General features: G+C 41.6%; 1 protein-coding gene across 3 annotated transcripts in view; it reads left to right on the top strand.

The window, feature by feature from the left end:
• The first annotated feature begins 1,069 nt into the window (after positions 1 to 1,069).
• The window catches only part of pcdh10 (protocadherin 10), a 60,663-nt gene continuing 42,812 nt past the window's right edge, over positions 1,070 to 18,920 (top strand). For 2 of the 3 annotated variants that reach the window (XR_001171056.3, XM_012965336.3), the window contains exons 1-3: positions 1,070 to 4,115; positions 5,315 to 5,370; positions 6,744 to 6,850. Coding sequence is in view for 2 of the 3 variants with exons in the window: in XM_012965336.3 (XP_012820790.1) it covers positions 1,617 to 4,115; positions 5,315 to 5,370; positions 6,744 to 6,850 (2,662 nt within the window). In the remaining variant the exon portion in view is untranslated. 3 annotated transcript variants of the gene reach the window in all.

The following is an 18,920-nucleotide window of genomic DNA, read 5'->3' as shown; positions in this document are numbered from 1 at the left end:
CTCAGCGCCGGCTCTGTCAGGGCAAGTAACACAGTAAGACATACATTGCTATTGTAACCCAGGCTCCTTCCCTGCTAATCACACAGACACCTCGTCACTGCAGATGTGTTCTTGACGCACACAGACGCCGATGTGACGGCGATTTTTTTTTATAATAAAGTGTGTGCAGTAATCAAGGTATCGGTCAAGGGCAAGGGAAAAGGGATTCACTTTGTCCATGGACAGTAGGGGAACCGCCGAGCTGCCATTGATTGACTGGTGCCTACAGCCGGTACAGTAGTCCTACTGAGTCGGGCACCGTGCCATTTATGTGGGTGCAACGAGACTGAAATCTTAGCGCCACTTCATTGATGCCGTTTCTATGGCATTGTTACATTGGGCAACATGTATCCCCCTAAATGTATGTGGGTGTATATGTGTGTGTGTTGGGGTGAACAGGCAGAACTATGGCTTGCCAGCTGTGGCATCACTGTGACCCCCACGTATACTATCACTGCAAAGTGTTAGTATAGACTTTGTTCTGCGTGACACAAATCTTTCCCATAATAATGTGCTATGATTAGAGGTGTTTGGAGCACTGCCATTCTATCCTATATTAAACCCCATAATACTGGGCTGCACTTGGCATTTAGCTTCAGAACCTGAAATGCGTTTATTGCCTTTTACCTACACAGGTAATAAAGCAACGTTTCGGCTTTTAGCACTAGCGTTTTCCTTGCCCCAACCGCTCCCCATAGCCGCTTGTACTTTCCCTTCACTGACTTCCCCAGCTCCGAGTTTCCCACTAGCAGCTGATACAAGGAGGGAACTTTCCCCTGTGTGATCTCCCAGAATAAGGGAGGGGCCGCACACAATCTCAGTCTGGCAGAGGTTGCTGATGTCAGGCCCTGGAGGCAAAACCGCGGCCGGAGGATTAGAGATAGGGAGCCGCTTGCTCTCTCCTCACACAGCTCCCTCTGCCCCCTCCTCTACATGACAGGCCCAGTGACGTAGGCCGCTGCCCCGCCCCCGACGTGTCACTCGCATTCCATTGGTTGGCAGAAGATGGGCGCTGCGCAAAAACAGCCAGGCTGGGAGCAAGCGGCTCAGACACTGCCAGCAGAGATCCCAGGAGCTGGGGAAGACGAGGAACTGCACTCAGAATAGAAATACAGATAAACCATGAAAGTGAAAATCGTTACGGGAAGCAGCATGGAGTGTGTGTGCAGCATGGGAAAGCGCAGGCAATAAAGTGAATGAAAAGTAACCGGTGCCTTTTTCCTGTTCCTGTGCAAGTGAATCTATCATTGATACTTATCAATAATTGAAATCTGAGCATCTCCAGCGGAGACACCATGTGCAGTGGATGTAACAGGCTATGGGCAATGGAAGGGGTCACACCAGTGCCGGAGAAATAAAACTCTCTGCTTTTGGATGTATCTGAGAGGGATTTGTACTGAATCTTGTGGTGACTGCAAGGAATCCTGATGAGGGGACGCCTGGCTGCATTTCATTTACACTGAGCCAGTAGCACTGTGTGCAAAGGATAAAAAAAGTGCACTTTTAACCCATCAGCTTATCTTTTTCCTTCCATATTCTTTTCTACCTGGCTGGTTTACACTGCTACTGTGTAGGAGATGCTGTGGTTCTTATTGCTACTGTGCGCTGCGGAGGGGCTTCTCGCCCAGCTTGCCTACAAGGTGCAGGAGGAAAGGGACCATGGTACTTTCGTGGGGAATATCGCTGAGGATTTGGGCTTGGACATTACAAAACTTTCCAATCGCAGGTTCCAGACTGCGCCCAACTCAAGGACTCCTTACCTGGAGCTGAACCTGGAGAACGGGGTGCTGTACGTTAACGAGAAAATAGACAGGGAGCAGATCTGCAAGCAGAACCCATCGTGCATGTTGCACTTGGAGGTCTTCCTGGAGAACCCCCTTGAGTTCTTCCGAGTGGAGATCGAGGTGCTTGACATCAACGACAACCCTCCGGTTTTCCCCCAATCTGACATCCAGGTGGAGATTTCCGAGAGCGCCACCCCAGGGACCCGCTTCCCCCTGGAGAGCGCCTACGACCTAGACGTGGGGAATAATTCCCTGCGCACCTACGAAATCACCACCAACAGTTACTTCAACCTGGATGTACAGACCCAAGGGGACGGCAACAAGTTCGCGGAGCTGGTACTGAAGAAGCAGCTGGACAGAGAGCAGCAAGCCCTGCACAGGTACGTCCTCACCGCCATTGATGGGGGCACCCCCCAAAGGACAGGGACCGCTCTGCTCACCATCAAAGTGCTGGACTCCAATGACAACGTACCGGTGTTCGAGCAGCAGATCTACACCGTGTCTCTGCCAGAGAACTCGCCCCCAGGTACCATGGTTATACAGCTCAATGCCACCGACCAGGATGAAGGTCAAAATGGGGAGGTGGTGTACTCTTTCAGCAGCCACAATTCCCCCAAGGTGCGCGACATTTTTGGCATTGATCCTCGAACTGGTCGAATTGAGATTATAGGTGAACTCGACTACGAAGACAGCGGCTCCTACCAGGTATATGTGCAAGCTAAAGATCTGGGGCCAAACGCTGTGCCTGTGCATTGCAAGGTGCTGGTAAAGGTGCTGGACCTCAATGACAACCCACCAGAGATCAGCTTCAGCACGGTAAAGGAGTCGGTGAGTGAGAGCGCCTCCCCGGGCACTGTGGTGGCTCTGTTTAGCGTCACAGACAGGGACTCGGAGGAGAACGGGCAGATCCATTGCGAGATCTTAGGAGACGTGCCATTTCGCCTGAAACTCTCCTATAAGAACTATTACACTATTGTGACAGAAGGGACCTTAGACCGGGAGGCAATGGCCACCTACACTGTTACAGTTCTTGCCAGAGACAGGGGCACGCCGCCTCTCAGCTCCACCAAGTCCATCCAGGTGCAGGTAGCGGACGTGAACGATAACTCCCCACGCTTCACTCAGGCCATTTATAACGTGTATGTCATAGAGAACAACGTCCCTGGTGCTTATATCTCAGCAGTAAGTGCCACAGACAAGGATGAGGAAGAAAACGCTAACATTTCCTATTACATTCTGGAGTGTGACATTCAGGGTATGTCAGTCTTCACCTATGTATCCATCAACTCAGAGAACGGCTACCTCTACGCCTTGAGGACATTTGATTATGAACAGCTCAAGGATTTCAGTTTTATGGTTGAGGCTAGGGATGGAGGGACACCCCCTCTATCCAGCAATGCAACTGTTAATATTATCATTGTGGATCAGAATGATAATGCCCCAGCTATTGTGTCCCCCCAAGGCAGGAATGGCACTGCCAAAGAATTTCTCCCCAGGACAGCTGAGCCTGGTTACCTTTTCACCCGTGTAGTTGCTGTAGACTCGGACGAGGGGGAGAATGCCAGACTCACGTACAGTATTTTAAGGGGTAATGATATGAGTCTCTTTCGAATGGACTGGAGGACAGGCGAACTAAGGACTGCACGTAAAATAACCAATAAAAGAGACCCACACAGGCCATTCGAGTTGGTAGTGGAAGTGAGGGACCATGGCCAGCCACCACTGTCTTCAACTGCCCTCATCCAGGTGCAGATTGTGGACAGCTCGGTGGAAAGGCAAGGGGGTGAGCAGAGGCCCAGCAGATCCAGTGACACAGCCTTGGACCTAACTTTAATTCTTATAATCGCTCTAGGTTCTGTCTCCTTCATCTTCCTATTAGCTATGATTGTACTGGCCATCAGGTGCCAAAAGGAGAAGAAACTGAACATTTACAGCTGTTTGGCTAGTGACTGCTGCATGTGTTGCTGCTCTTGCTGTAGCAGACAAGCCAGGGCTCGCAAGAAGAAGCTCAGCAAGTCGGACATCATGTTGGTGCAGAGCTCCAATGTGCCCAGCGCTACCCAAGTGCCTGTGGAGGACTCCAGCAGCTTCGGGTCTCACCATCACAACCAGAATTATTGCTACCAAGTTTGTCTAACTCCGGAGTCTGCCAAAACTGACCTGATGTTCCTCAAACCTTGCAGCCCCTCCAGGAGCACTGACACTGAGCACAACCCCTGCGGAGCCATAGTGACAGGGTACAGTGACCAACAACCAGATATCATTTCCAATGGAAGCATCTTGTCCAGCGAGGTAAGTCGCAGGCATTGCGATCAGGGATGAGCCAATTGCTTATGTGTGTCACGTACATCTGTACTGCACTGATTCATTTTCAGCTGAGCTATTCTAATACGTTAACGTTTTAAGGAACTTTCCTCTTTGTAACCAGATGTTTCTGATCCTTTATTATCTGTAAATCCCCTTTCTACGCTTATTTACCCAGCTAAATCCCCTAGATCTTCTTGTACTGTTGCCTCCTTTGATTTTCCAATTTTCTGTTGAAGGGATTTTTATAGCATGACATGCCCATTTGGTATTTATGAAACTGACTCAATTTATTCCAAATCCCTTCTCCGCATCTGTAATAAGGCAATGCGATATGCACACACTAAACACACATACACATACACACAAGGCAACACACCAGGCACAGACACACACTCACAGGGTACACCCTCCTGAGCTGTATGCCTGCCTGTCTGTGCCGGTGTATATTGTTAGTAGATCTATTGGATGTTACATTTCCCACAGAAATCTGTTGCAGCCCACAGACCACACGGCTTGAATTTGAATGAAGTGAGCCTGGCACCAACACACAAGGATGTATTGGCTTTGCCCATATGCGCGTTTAACCGAGATCCTTATCTGTAAATCACACTGACAAGGGATTTATTGGTTATGGTCTGAATCCTTTTGGCTGGGAAAACACACCACCCATTCTCTCTCCAGGTGCATGAACACACACGGGCGTTGTCATTGCTTAGTCTTAATGTACAGTTGCTTTAATTTATTTGGCATGTATGTTTGGGAACATTAATTTGGAGAAGGGTTAGTATGTCCCACTGAGATGTACTCTGTATTCCCCCCCCCCCCCCCCCATTTAACTGGTACCACTCTGAGTGCTGCTCTTCACCTATAGATCTCTGTCTGTTGCTTAACTACAACCCCCAGAAGTCTTTGGTAGTCTTCCAGTTTCAGAGGATTCTGGGAGTTGTGGTTAGTAGACGCTGAGATCCCACCATAGCTGGCTTATGGACTGAGTGTGTGATTTCCCAAGCTGGTATGTTTCAGTATGATGCCAGGCAGAGGCTAAATAAATGTTACAAAGTGTTAACACCCCTCCCTCCCCACACACTCTTTATATACTTGTAATCAAACAATCCACTAGCTCCGAGCTGTTGATATTGCTTGCACTGGCTTAGAGTCCAATTGTGTCTCATTTGTTTTTCTAGAACAAACAGCGCACTGAACTCAGTTATCTAGTTGACAGACCACGACGGGTAAACAGGTATGGACTGCTCTTGGACACGTCTTCTTCAGTCTTTCTGTTTGTGTACTGGCCATGGCCGTGACCATGATAATCATTTAACTGACTGGCTGGCTGCCATCCAAGAGACACTAAAGCCCAGGGTTTAGATTTTTCTCATCACATGAGCTGTAGCAGGCCTAGGCAGGTGGGCAAAGAGATTCACTGTTTACCAACATCAATGAATGAAATGCCATTTTTCCTTCATCCTAACTAGTTCCATAGGCTGTTCCTTAAGAGTGAGTCCTTGCTTTGGGGAGCTTACAGTCTTGTTGCCTGGGGCAGAGCTAAATGAAATGACATGCCCAAGGTCATGACCAGCTGACACTTGAATCATCCCAGACTTTTATGAGTCAGACCCAGCCATTGCTTTCATCTTGGAGCCACTCCTTCTACGATGAAAGGGTCTGGATGTGAAATTTACTAATCCATGTCAACTTCTTCAAACATATCTGTCATTGCATATTTAGTCTTAGCAATAACTGTTATGTATGATAAACAGGCAGTTAGACTAATCCTAATCTTCTAATCTCAGTGTTATATATACAAAGTATAATATTCAATATAATAGCTCATAAGATATTTTTGTTTAGGGGAATTATTAACCTTTGGTATAAAGGTAACAGTAACACTGAAGTATCAATTAAACATGACTATGTTCGTATAGAAGGGAAACACCTGGTGCATTTATAACACTAACCAGAAGGAACCCTAAACACAACACAGTATCTAACAGTAGCCTTTTATGATGACTTTTATCCAGTATGCATCAAACCATCACGGTTTGATTTGTATTTACACGGCCTGTTTTGAAGTCAATATATCAAATATCAAGGAAGGATATAGCTAACAGATGGTGGCAAATATAATAAAAAAATATCTTTGTAAAGTAAACACAAGATTAAATCCTATTCCAAGGAGCTAACAATCAGTTGTATTAATATTTGGGGGGGAGAGGCTATAGTAACATTATGTCACAACAAAAAGCCTGCAAACTTCTGTAACATGTTGATGAATGTAGTGTAGCACATTCGGGGTCATTTATAAAGACTGGACAAATTTGCACTTGGGCAGTTACCCATGGCAACTGATCAAATGATTGTTTTCAGTGTTCAACCTGCAGCTGGTTGGAAAAATCTAACCAATGATTGGTTACTATGGGTTACTGCCCATGAGCAAATGAGCCATACTATGAAACTTAGGGACTGATATTCAGTTTTGGGATTGTCTGTTTATTCATGGCAATGAAATGGCAAGGTGTAATGCACTACACATTATGGCCATAGGGTGGCAGAAGGATATTCCATTTGCTCAGTGTGTTCTTCTCACCAATACCGTGCTGTTTCTGTTTGCAGTTCTGCATTCCAAGAAGCAGACATAGTAAGCTCTAAGGATAGTGGTCACGGAGACAGTGAACAAGGAGACAGTGATCATGACGCCACAAATCGAGGTCAATCTTCTGGTAAGTTAAATGTGAAAAAAATGGTTGCTGCTAAATGATGGAAGCTATATATCCCTTTAACAATATTAAACTGGCTCCACAAAACATGTGACTCACCTTCTGTGCAGAAGGGGTTAATTGCTGGCTATGTCTTCCTGGCAAAGTGATTTTTAAAAGCATTGTGCCTGTATTTCCTGGAACATCACAAAACTTTAAAGTGTGTCAAAAATGTGCCTACATCACAGATGCCATAATCCATCAACTGAAAATGTGATGTGCTAAATCAGTGTAGCCCGATAAGGGCTTATCAGTGTGAAATATGGTATAAATATTTCATAATCAAGTAACACAAGTACAAGTCTGTGTGCAGAAAAATCATTTCACCAGCAGTGAGAGCATCACCCTTACACAAAAATACCTTCATATGTTAATGTTTGGCTTTGGAGTTTTTCTTGAGGCTGAGATACAGCCAGTGCTATACTTACAGAGGGACATTCCTTTATACTTGCACTTTACTGCTAACATTGTATGTGCCTTACTTATTAAGGGTATTAATGCAATTCTTGCCTAGTGGCCTTTCTTTCTTTCTTTCTTTCATCTTTCTTTCTTTCTCCCTCCTATTTTCTATCTAATATCTGTCTACATGTATCTATCTTTCTATGCTCCTTTATCATCGATCTTATCTATGTCTCTGTCTTATGTGTCTATCTTCTGTCTTATCTATTTTCTATCTATATATCTGTCTATCTAGAATCCATCTATCTATGTCTCTGTCTAACTTTTTATGTGTCTATCTTCTGTCTCATCTACTTTCTATCCATGCAGCTGTCTATGTATCTGTCTGGGCATTTATCTATTTATAAACATTTATCTTTATCTATCTATCTGTCTATAGCTATCCATCTAGTTGTCAATCGACCTGTATTTATCATCAATCTGTTTTATATCTTTTTCTTTATCTTTTTACGTGTCTATCTTCTGTTTCATCTGTCTGTCTTGATCTATTTGTCAATCTCTTTTTTTGTCTGGGTTTTTTTTTTTTTTTTATTGTGTTTAGGCGTTTTTTTCTGATTAGGACTATGTATTCATTATCATCTCTATATTTGCATAGATTGCCATCAGTTAAGAAATTCTCGGCGGGTGCATAATAATTACTAAACTTTTTCCCACGCAATAAATTCAATAGTTCGGCGCATCCCAGTATTAATGCTTGTGCGGCTTCTCAGGACCTTGAATGCATCCTGCGATTGATGGCAAAGACTATAGAATTCTCCAGCTGTCCCATTGCGCGACATGCCATCTATTAGGCTCAATGCACTGATATCAACCTTATTACCCGAAGCCCCCAGCAGGCACTAGGCAGGGTTTTGCCCAAGCAGACGTTGTTGGAGATATGGGAAGATCTGTGTTGCCCTTTGCCTCGCACAGGAGTTGAGTGCATTGTATCCCCTGGCGATGGGAAATCCTTTGAATGGAAAAGGCCCCTTTCTATTTGAACAAGTCATTAATATGCAGGCCTAATGAGAGTTCAGAAGAGCCAAGAATCCCTGGAGGTCGCTGCTCCTTGTGGGACTTCATGCTGAAGTGAACAGAGCGTCTATTTAGTGTCTGGGAAGCTGCTCACTAACTAAGAGCAGCACAGAGACTCCTTTCTTTCTCTCACCCTCTATCTGGGGCCCTGAGTTATTGTTGCTCTGACTTAAAGAGATCTGTCTCGCCCTATTTGATTAGCGAGCGAGTTATTAATGTAAGGGCTTAGCAGCAGACAGTAGCCGCCTTTTGCTATTTTTCAGTTTTTCAGTCCCAGGGAGGCTTTAAACAAGGTTAGTTTATCAGCATAATGGCTTGTAATTAGGAAGCACCGAAATGCTTAGCTAACATCTGCTATTTTATATACACATAGCATATATACTGGTGATAGGGAAGATACAAAAGCAGAAGATAAATACAATGTCAGTGTGCAAATCTACAGCAGGATTGCCTCATTCTTAATATTTATGCATTGGATATATATTCAATGTAAAGCTCCACTATACAGAATTCATATTATTTCCGTGCTTTTGTGCTACGGAGCTTCACATATTTATAAACTATGTAATAAATATCTTGTCTCACAAAGGCTTTGATTTTTAGTTTTTTTTTTTTTTTTTTTTTGCTGGACTACAGCTCCCAGAATCCATCTCAATGGCATCCTGAGATCTGTAGTTCAAACACAGCCGGAGGCCCTTCTCCACTTGAACTTTACCTCTTTCAGCAGGGAGTGCAATTCCAATAGGCAAAGTGAAATAATTGATTTCATATATACATGCGCCCTACAGATGAAGGTATAATATAACATGCACCATATTGTAATGCTAAAAATCGATTTTCTCTGTAGGAAGTGTGCATCAAGGCACAGGGATCAGACAAGAAGCTGTTATCTTCTGAACAGAGCAGTTATTCATCCCTGAACCCAATTCTCAGAGGACACATGTGCACCAAGCAGATTAGCACTTTAATAGGTTAAAAACAGAGAGCTATGCCCCTGGGGGGAAATATTAATATTCACACACGACACTTCCTTTGGTGGTCACTGGCTTGCAATGTCTATTTTTAAAACGGTATTTGATTGTCTTACTGAAGATAGCGAGCTTCCCAAGGACAGGCCATATCATATAAGTGACAGTGCCTGTTAGCTTTACTGTAACAAATCATGGCAATGTAGTGGTTACAGATCAACCTAGTGCTTTGGCTCTATTCATCTTGCACAAATAGCCCTGGCTATCAAAATAAGGCCATTTGGGTGTGAGAGATTTGTGAGTGTGGAATATGCAGTTGAACTGGGACCAATTGGGAAGGAGGGCTTTGCCTGCACACCATTTGTTGATAGTGTGTTTGTTTTGGTGTTTATATTAGCAAGTGATAACATTTTGGCTGTAATTAAAGGTAATTACATGGTATGCAGATTAATGTGCCAAGTGTCAGTGAAACCAAGTAATGCGCAAAGCAAGGAAATAGAAATTGTTGCAGGTTGCATTGACCTTCAAGGTGTTAAAGTTAAAGGGCATCTGCAGCAAAACTCTTTTTTTTGCATAATGAAAGAAAATGAGCAATTTTCTAGTATACATAAAGTAAAACACTTTCAAAGTAAAGGTTGGTTGTATTTGCCATTGAAAGCAATATTTGTTTATAGATTTCTGTTATGTGCCCTCCTCATTGGTACTCTTTAAACAGTGTAGCAGAAGTCAATTATTTTCCAGGGCTGGCTTCTGCTACATTGTTTCAGGAGAGAGGGTCAGCCAGGCAGCTACTGCCTTTACTAGCATACACGTTCTTTGGGTAGACATTACTTATGAAGGTAAATATACCCAATATATAAGCAGGGCTCCTAATCTTATCTGTAAGTATTCAGGCTTTATTGGAATAGATTATTCTGTATGTGTCAGTATATATGTGTGTATCTATGTGAGTGGCAGTAGCCATAGCTACACGCAACCACCGAACTGAAAGTGCCTGTCAGTGGGTAATTCTAACATGGTAGAATTGTTGCTTAGCTTTGTCAAGCAATACCATTTACTTTCAGAAATGGAAACTCTGCAACAAGAGAAATACTCTGGTTAGTGAAATGTAACTTTGAATTCTGGTATCTGGGCAAAAATGATTTAAAAATGTGGGGCTTGATAGAACTGGAGTACAGTTACAAAGAGAGTCTTTAGTGAATTCCCAGATGCCACAAGCTTGCATGAGTGGTTGATAATACTGTGCCTGGTTTAGTGGGTCTCCCAGAAGCAGAGATATTTATTTGGTCATATATGCATTTCTTATAAACCTCTCTGCTATATCATTGATTCCAGGTAATTTTCGCTTCTTGACAATTTTACGGTCCATTTATAAAGTGGCCATTCATTTGCAAGGTAACTCTACCTCCAGTCTCTCTCAATTTTTCTGGCCACTGGTTCAGATCCATGGTTTAATGTTCTCAACATTGCGGTGGGCTATTGAGCAGCATGGTGGGTGATTTTAAATCAGACATGCTTTGGGACCCACACTCCTCTCATGGTTTCAGGGATTTTAGAGAGCAGGTCTGTAGAAATTATGGCTTTATTAAGTATGAAGAGTTCCCTACAATGCAACTCAGCAACAATACGTCCATTTGATCTGAAATCTGTTCTGCAACTCGTGTCCTTTTGTTTATAGAACCCACGATTGTGCTCGTAATATTTACAACAATTAAAGGGGAATTCCACAAAAAACTGTTTTTTTGGCTACGGAAAGAAAAACGTAATTTTAAGTAGGAACATAATCAGTGGTTTTGAAGAAGTTATGCCTACTTGTGATTGCAACTAGTATTTGTTTATTCCTTTTTGTTCTCTGCTTTGGCCCTCCTCCAGGAATTTAAATCAGCTGGCTTCTGCTACATTGTTGTCGGAGTCAGAACCAGCAGAGTAGAGAATATAAAGTCATACTGCTTTCAGTAGCGATCACATTTTCTTTCATTATGAAACGACTGTTTTGGATGGAGATCCCTTTAAAATCAATTAGACAAATAATTTTTTGTTGAACTGAGGGAGTCCGGCAGTTAGTCGTTTTTAATGCGAGTACCACATCCACTTGCAGAAGCAGCCCCCACATAAGCGATCAATAATATGATATGAGCACAGGGGAAGCAGTGACCTCATAAAGAAATGCTAATTGTTGATCTGCAGTCCATTGAGCTCGGCGAAATGTCAACACACTTGTTAGTTAATCCAGTAGCTCCTCGGCGTCGTATTAATATTTGAAGCGCTCTTTGGAGTGTGGTTCGGGAAATGTATCTCTGGGGACATATAGGAGCATTAATGTATGATTTAGGATTCTCTACTAGCAATGATTAAACTGGTAATGGATTAGCTCTTGGTCAAAGGGCCATCATTTGCTTTAAACAGGCTGCCCGACCAACAAGTGGGCTGTCACTGCAGTATTGCACCAGGGTGATGCAGAGTGTGGGAATTGTAGTTCAGTAATATAACTGTAAATCTCAACTTCCCACATGGCTTCTTGGACTCCACAGCGCACACACTAGAGGGGCCATAGCACAGGGATCGCACAGGTAATCAGGCTGCAGGGAGGCCTGCCATGCCCAATACAAGGCAGAAGTTTATAAAATCTGACCTAGGATCACTTTTCGAATAAACGTTTAGTTTAATTGCATTTTAGTGGAAATGGGAAGATATAAATATCTCATCTCTCAGTCTGGAGTTAATGACCCAGTGCACTGTAGATGCACCATCTCCGAGTCCCCCACCCTCTCCCCCACTGAAGCCCCCTGCCCTTCTCCCAGGGAGAGCAAACAATGGAGTATAAATAGATGTCAGCTCTCCCATACAGGCCTATTCACTCCGACTTAAATTCAAATCTGCAGTTTATTTCATATATATTTAGCACATATTTATACTTTGCAAGCACGACCTACAACTTGTTATTTCAGTTATACATTTTTTCATCTTTAAATCTAACATATATTATATTCATTCCCCAAAGAATCAAGTTCATAGTGTTTCTTGTGTGAAAGTATATTCACTTCTCTTTAAGGTAAAATTCCCACAGTTAAGTCAAATCCTCCCATTCTTTTTTTTTTCTTGCTTTTAGTAGTAAAATAGTTTCGGCTCCTTTCTGAAGCTCCTGTGCCCCCCCTCCTGGGCACCCCCTACGGATTCTTTAATCCCAGCTCCATGCACGTCTGTATATTCTTCAACAGCTCAGTGATCAGTAATTTCTTGCCAGCCTTGTGCATATACTTATCAGTGAAAGGTTGCAGAGGCTGTGTGTGCTACATTACTGCATTTCAAGTAAAAGTCATTATAGAGAGAGATTAATCTGTAATAAAGCCCTTCCGCTTTGCGCCCTTTTAACACATGTTGAGGATTTTAGATTCTTCTTTTTTTATTTCTATTTTTCAAAGTGCGTTTATGGCCCAGGGAGTGAGAATGTAATTAGGATGCAGCGCATTGATGGAATGCTAAACAGAAATGGGGCCGATTCCCTTGATTCACTAAGACACTGCAGAATAAAGATCGTCTCTGATAAAGGCACTGGGGCAAGGAGGCTATTAGCTGAGGAAATTGAACAGACTTTGGGATCATTTATTTTAATGACACAGAGCTTTGGTATCTGGTGCTTATTTATATAGCAGTAAGGTATAGGCAGCACTGGAAGTACCAGCAGCATAATCACCAGCAGATACACATAAACTCCAAATACAAGTACAAAACTGCAAACTAGACTGGATTCTTTTGGTAGTCAAGTTATTTTAGTGACAGGTAAGTGGACCAGTACCTTGAGGGACAGAGAGATCAGAGGAGAGGGCGAGTAGTTTTTGCCAACAATGTTTTGGAGACGTTTAAAAGGAGCAAAAATGCAACGTTTCGGGAGTCTTGCAATTGTAATGGAGAGATTGTGTTTGTGTACAGGCTCGGCAATGTCGGGATTGATAATGCAACGTTTTGGCCGTTTGGGGTTTGCAAACAACAGACATAAGGTGTAAAAGTTCGGACGTGTATTAAAGGAACAGTAACACTAAAAAATAAAAATGTTTTAAAATAATTAAAATATAATGTACTGTTGCCCTGCACTGGTAAAAGTTGTGTGTTTGCTTCAGAAAGTCTACTGTAGTTAATAGAAATAGCTGTTGTGTAGCCATGGGGGCAGCCATTTAAATTGAAAAAAGGAGAAAAGGCACAGGTTACATAAGAAGATAACAGATAAACTGTGTAGAATACAATGGGAATCTATGCTACTTATCTGTTATCTGCTTAGTAACCTGTGCCTTTTCTCCTTTTTTCAATTTAAATGGCTGCCCCCATGGCTACACAGCAGGGTATTTATATAAACTGTAGTAGTGTTTATGAAGCTAACACACAACTTTTACCAGTGCAGGGCAATAGTACATAATATATTAATTATTTTTATACACTTTCATTTTTTTGTGTTACTGTTCCTTTAAAAGGCAGATAATTCAACGGTTCGGCAGTTAGGGATTTGCAAGGAGAAGACATAGAATGCCTAGAATAGTTCCTGCCTTTAGGGCTTGTAACATTGAAGAAAGTGCATCTTTTCTTTCTAGTCAGACAGTACAGATCCTTGAGCATACTTTAGTGCCAGTCTAATCTGGAGGCTACACAGTTATTAAATAAAGACTTCTTGTAAAAGGGAAGACTTTTTTTTTACAATTATGGATCTGTATTGCTTGCCAGTGAAGACAAAGCTTTCCATTTAATGTCTTTAGGAATCCCTAAAATACCATTTAGTGTCTAGACACAGTTTATAGCGATCAGACTGATGCCAGTTGCAACTTTGTTGCAAACTGTTTATAAAAACTTGTCCTGGAAAGACACATTCTTAATGTCCCGCTCCACCCCCCCACACTAATATTTCCCCTGTTTACATGTAGCACTCCATCATTCTGCCAGGCATTGTATAATATTCATGTCTCCCACCATGCGCTCAGTTAAAGTGCAAATGTCCATTTCCATACATTTGGTGATATATTCACAAGCTTAGCAGGCCCCCCGGCACTTTCTAAACAAATCTCTAGGAGCAAGGCACAGTAAATCAATCAGCGGCCATGTGCTTTGTGTATACAGACTGACTGCATGTGGTCCAACAGTGATGGTTTGTGGTCTCTGACAAACCAAAGCTCTATATTAGGAGGCAAAGCCATATTGGTTTTGATATATGGCTTTTCTGCTATATTTTGTCAAACCTCCTGCCTTTTTTCCTGGTTTGTATCACTGGGGACACTTCTTGATTGAGAACAACATCTCAAGTACACAAAGGCCACAACTGCCTCACACAGGCCCAATAGAAAGCACCAATCCCTGGCATCTTACAGCTGTACCTTTAGCATTTGTCAGTGTTTACATTTTACCAGTCTGGGCCTGACTGGGGACCCATCTCGTGCCATTTAGAAGTGTTTATACATAACAGTGGAATTTATGTCTGGGGAAAGACAAGCACTTTGTGTTTGTAATCCGATCAGATAGGAAATTATCAGGACATTTTCAGTAAAGTGCCAAGCCAAAAATCAGTCAATTAAGGTGTTATGTGTCATCTGAAATCTTAATAGCTTTAGAGGACAAGGAGAAAAAACTGCCAGGAGATGGTAGGGACAAGTGTTTGCAGGAAGAGATCTAAGGCGTTTGTCAATAGTATCAGCAACTGCATCTCACCTTGCTCTAGCTATCTGTGTTCAGCTAATCATGCTCTCTTGCAGCAGCCTGCCACGCACTCTCAATAGGCTCAATGGGCTACAATAGATGACAGCAGAGCTGTGGATATTATATTGTTTCCAGGCAGCCTTTATATCAGGCAGTGGATTGACCTCTCTGTCATGTCTCCATTGTTTCTATGCAGTAAAGCGCCTTGCTTGATTTTAAGATAATATTTTTTTTTAGAAGATACTCCAGCCTGCTTCATTTATGTATTTCCCAATGTAAATATGTCCCAGTCTCCAATATTAGTCAGATATTAAGCATTTAGAAACATTTTCTTTTAATTTGGCATTTCTCTGTCTTTCAGATTATTGGATTGCACAAAGGGTTATCAGTTCACGATCTTTGTAATGTTTTTTTTAACTCATTTCTTGAAATAAACAGGTCAAGCTTGGGTAGTGCATCCAGCAAGTATTGGATTCTTATCTCTGTGCAATTATCAGAGAAACATGTAAAGAGGGATTGTTCTTATAGATTCTTGAAGCCCATCTGCACCAAAATGTTCACCAAATGTAATGCAAATTGGCAGCCTAAGCAAGTACTGAATCTTGTGTGTTTGTTAAAAATATCTATATAATATACTGTTTGTGTGCTGGTTTCATAACTTGTGCACAAAGCTGTACTGTTTAGCTGAATGAGTCTTGAGTCAAGGTGGTAATTTAGGATATTCTGACCAGTGTTGGAGATGGAACTGCTCGTACAGGTATGGGATCTATTATTTGGAATCCTGTTATCCAGAAAGCTCTGAATTAGGGGGAGGTCATCTCCCATATTTTAGTTAAATATTAACATTTTTAGACAGTATTCCCTTTTTCTCTGTAATAATAAAACAGTATCCTGTACTTGATCCCATTTAAGATATAATTAATCCTTTTGGATACAAAACAATCCTATTGGGTTTGTAATGTTTAAATTATTTTTTAGTAGATTTAAGATGTGGAGACCCAAATTACCAAAAAAAACCCTTATCTGGAAAACTCCAGGTCCCAAACATTCTAGATAACAGGTCCCATACCTGCATAGATGACTTGTTGAATAAGGGGTGGAACAATGGCTGTAGATTCTACTTCCAGTGCAATCACATTGCACTCTGTACCAGGGTAATGTTACAGTTTGGCAAGTAATAGTAACAGTGCACCTGCCCTGGCTGGATGAGCTGTTATGATATCTGTCCTGTACTCTTCCCAGGCACTGGATCTGCCTGTTTTGTTATTGTGGTTTGGTTCTTTTCCGGCAATCTTCTATTCCAGCATGTTCCGACATCTTTCTGTTTCACCCAGCTGGACATATTAGCAAAATTCTCTCCTGGAATCATTTTGCTTGTGACTAATAGCTTCTAGTCCTCTGTAATTCAGGCCACTCACTGCCTGATCCAAGCCAAGTCTTCTAGGGATAATAGAACTGCAGTAGCCATTCCACCCCTACTGGTACTGGTTGTTGTTCACATGTTACATTGATTGAGCAAAGCAGTTCTATGTAGCATTAATTTCTATGTGTCGTAAACAAAGTCCCTGCATGGAGAAGGCAGCTTATAAGGGGTCTTTTCATCCATACATTGAACCTGTGTGATTGCATAGGCTGCCATAAGGAAGGACACCACCAGGCTGGCTATTATCTTTTTACAGAAACACACAAACCTCACAAATTACAAGAACCTTGGTATTTTATATCACTAAAATCTAAAATATTGTAGCTAGTTCTCAAAATGGAAGTAGATAAAGGGAGCACTGTGTTTTGTACACTGTTTTTCAGATAGTCTGTGAGTGACCACTTCACTATTTTGCACAGGGTGTCTGGCCCTGTTCATAAATACTGTGGTTTTCCTGATTCATTTATATCATGTGACCCATTCAGACAGAATGCTGTCATGTAAGTAGTAGAAGCTGTTTATGCAGACAACCTGACAAATATAGTGATTGATAGCAATAGGAAGCACATTCTTACCACAAAACATATCTAAAAATCAATGGAGCTATATAATAGCAGAAATGCAAGGTACAGATGGAAGCTTCCATCTATCAATGTTGCCATAAAAAGTTAGAGCCAGCATGACAAAAAGCACTCCATAGAACAAAGCACACCAGGGGAGTCTGGGCTAACTAGCTTACACCTTCCTGACCCCAGCTGTTATTAGAATATTAAGTTTCTTTGTGGAACAATGCTATATGTCATTATCCCACTCAATGACAATATACTGATGTCCATTCCTGCCAATGTTCTGGATGAAATAACCCCAATATCCTAAATAGACACAAACAGTAATTCTGCAGGCCCACTATGTACCTGCCGGTAGATGTGAGTTTTATTAATCAACATATTCCATCAGAAGTACCTTCAGCGCATCCATCTGTCTGGATTTATAGGCACGGTGATATAATTATCTACGAAATCTCACAGTGTTTAAGTTGCTTATGGAGTTCTACACTGCGAACAGAAGAGATATTTCATAAAGTCACTCCTTTTATGAATGCAATGCAGGGTGCTCATTTATTATTATTTCTGTTTTTTATTAAAACAGTGCACTGTGCCATATGTCACTAATACCTTGTTCTGTATATGATGCTTTTTTGTGTAAATCAGTCTGTAATTGGGAATAACAATAACTGTGCCTCATGTGTCAGTTTATAGGATATTCCCTAAAAACTGAAAACCCTGAAGCAAAATGTGACTTCCTTCCCAAGTACCCAGCTATAAGCAGGGTATTTTTAAATGGAGCTGCCAGTGCCAGGGCCTTGCTACAAATAGATTCCAAACATAATGCTTGATCCCTTGCCTTGGGTCTTATGCATAAGACACAGCTAGCATCATTTATGTAGGAAGAATGTACCTCTGTGTTGTGTAAGTTACTGTAAGTAACTTAATACCAGCAAACAAGGCATACATTTATACTTTGGCTTTCTAGGTAGTGGCTCATACATTTATGAGCTACAGTGTGATCTTATAATCATAAGATTCAAGTTATAAAAGTTATGGAACTTAACCATGCAACATCATCAAAGAAGCTTTATATATGGCCTTTTTTCATAGGGTGGGAAATAAAAAGATTTAATTTTATATAAGCACTGGTCATATGTCAGCCTCGTAGGCATAACATTTGATTTTGCCATGTGAAAAAGAGTCGCTTTGAGGAATTTCTTAATTACGTTATGTGGATCATGTGGTAGGCAGTGACTTTTCTTTAACGTAATAATTGTCACATGGAAACGGTATAATTTGCAATGAATGCATTCTCAAAGTGGGTCTTAAGTTCATCAATTTGTATAAACATATTCAAGTTGCATACCGATATTAAAGTAAAATATTTACTCTTTTTGTATTGCACATCATACCTTTGTGTAAGAAATATTTATTAGAATAAATATATATTCCCTTACATGCTGGGGAAAGCTAAAGTTTTTGCTATATGGATCACATTCAAAACAGCTAATAGTGGCATTGGTGGTAAATATATTAATATCACCAAACAAATCATTAGAGGGCAGAGTAGGGATAATTACGTTTTCCCATACTCAGCAGCACAATAAAACTAAAGGTATGCTATTCCTATTCTTCCAGCTTAACTTCATGGTGTTCTCATGTTTGGCTTGTACCCCTTCTGTTACAGACCTGTGTGAAACTTCCGGTAACTATATAGCTTATGGCCTACCAGAATTTTGTATCTTTTTGTAAAAAGGTTGATAGCTATCCACAGGTTTGGTGGAAAATATTTTTGCAACTCAGCTTCAGTTGACATTGTTGCTAATGTTGGCACACTGATAACCTTAGGTAATAATATATTACTGGGAAAGTCTGTCTGGGAAATTAGTGATGATAATGCATAATTCTTAATGTAATATGTGATTTAGAATAGTAGCTCTTACATT

The sequence above is a fragment of the Xenopus tropicalis genome, chromosome 1 (assembly GCF_000004195.4).
Source record: "Xenopus tropicalis strain Nigerian chromosome 1, UCB_Xtro_10.0, whole genome shotgun sequence".
Lineage (NCBI taxonomy): Eukaryota > Metazoa > Chordata > Amphibia > Anura > Pipidae > Xenopus > Xenopus tropicalis.
This window is presented reverse-complemented; position numbering and strand designations above follow the sequence as displayed.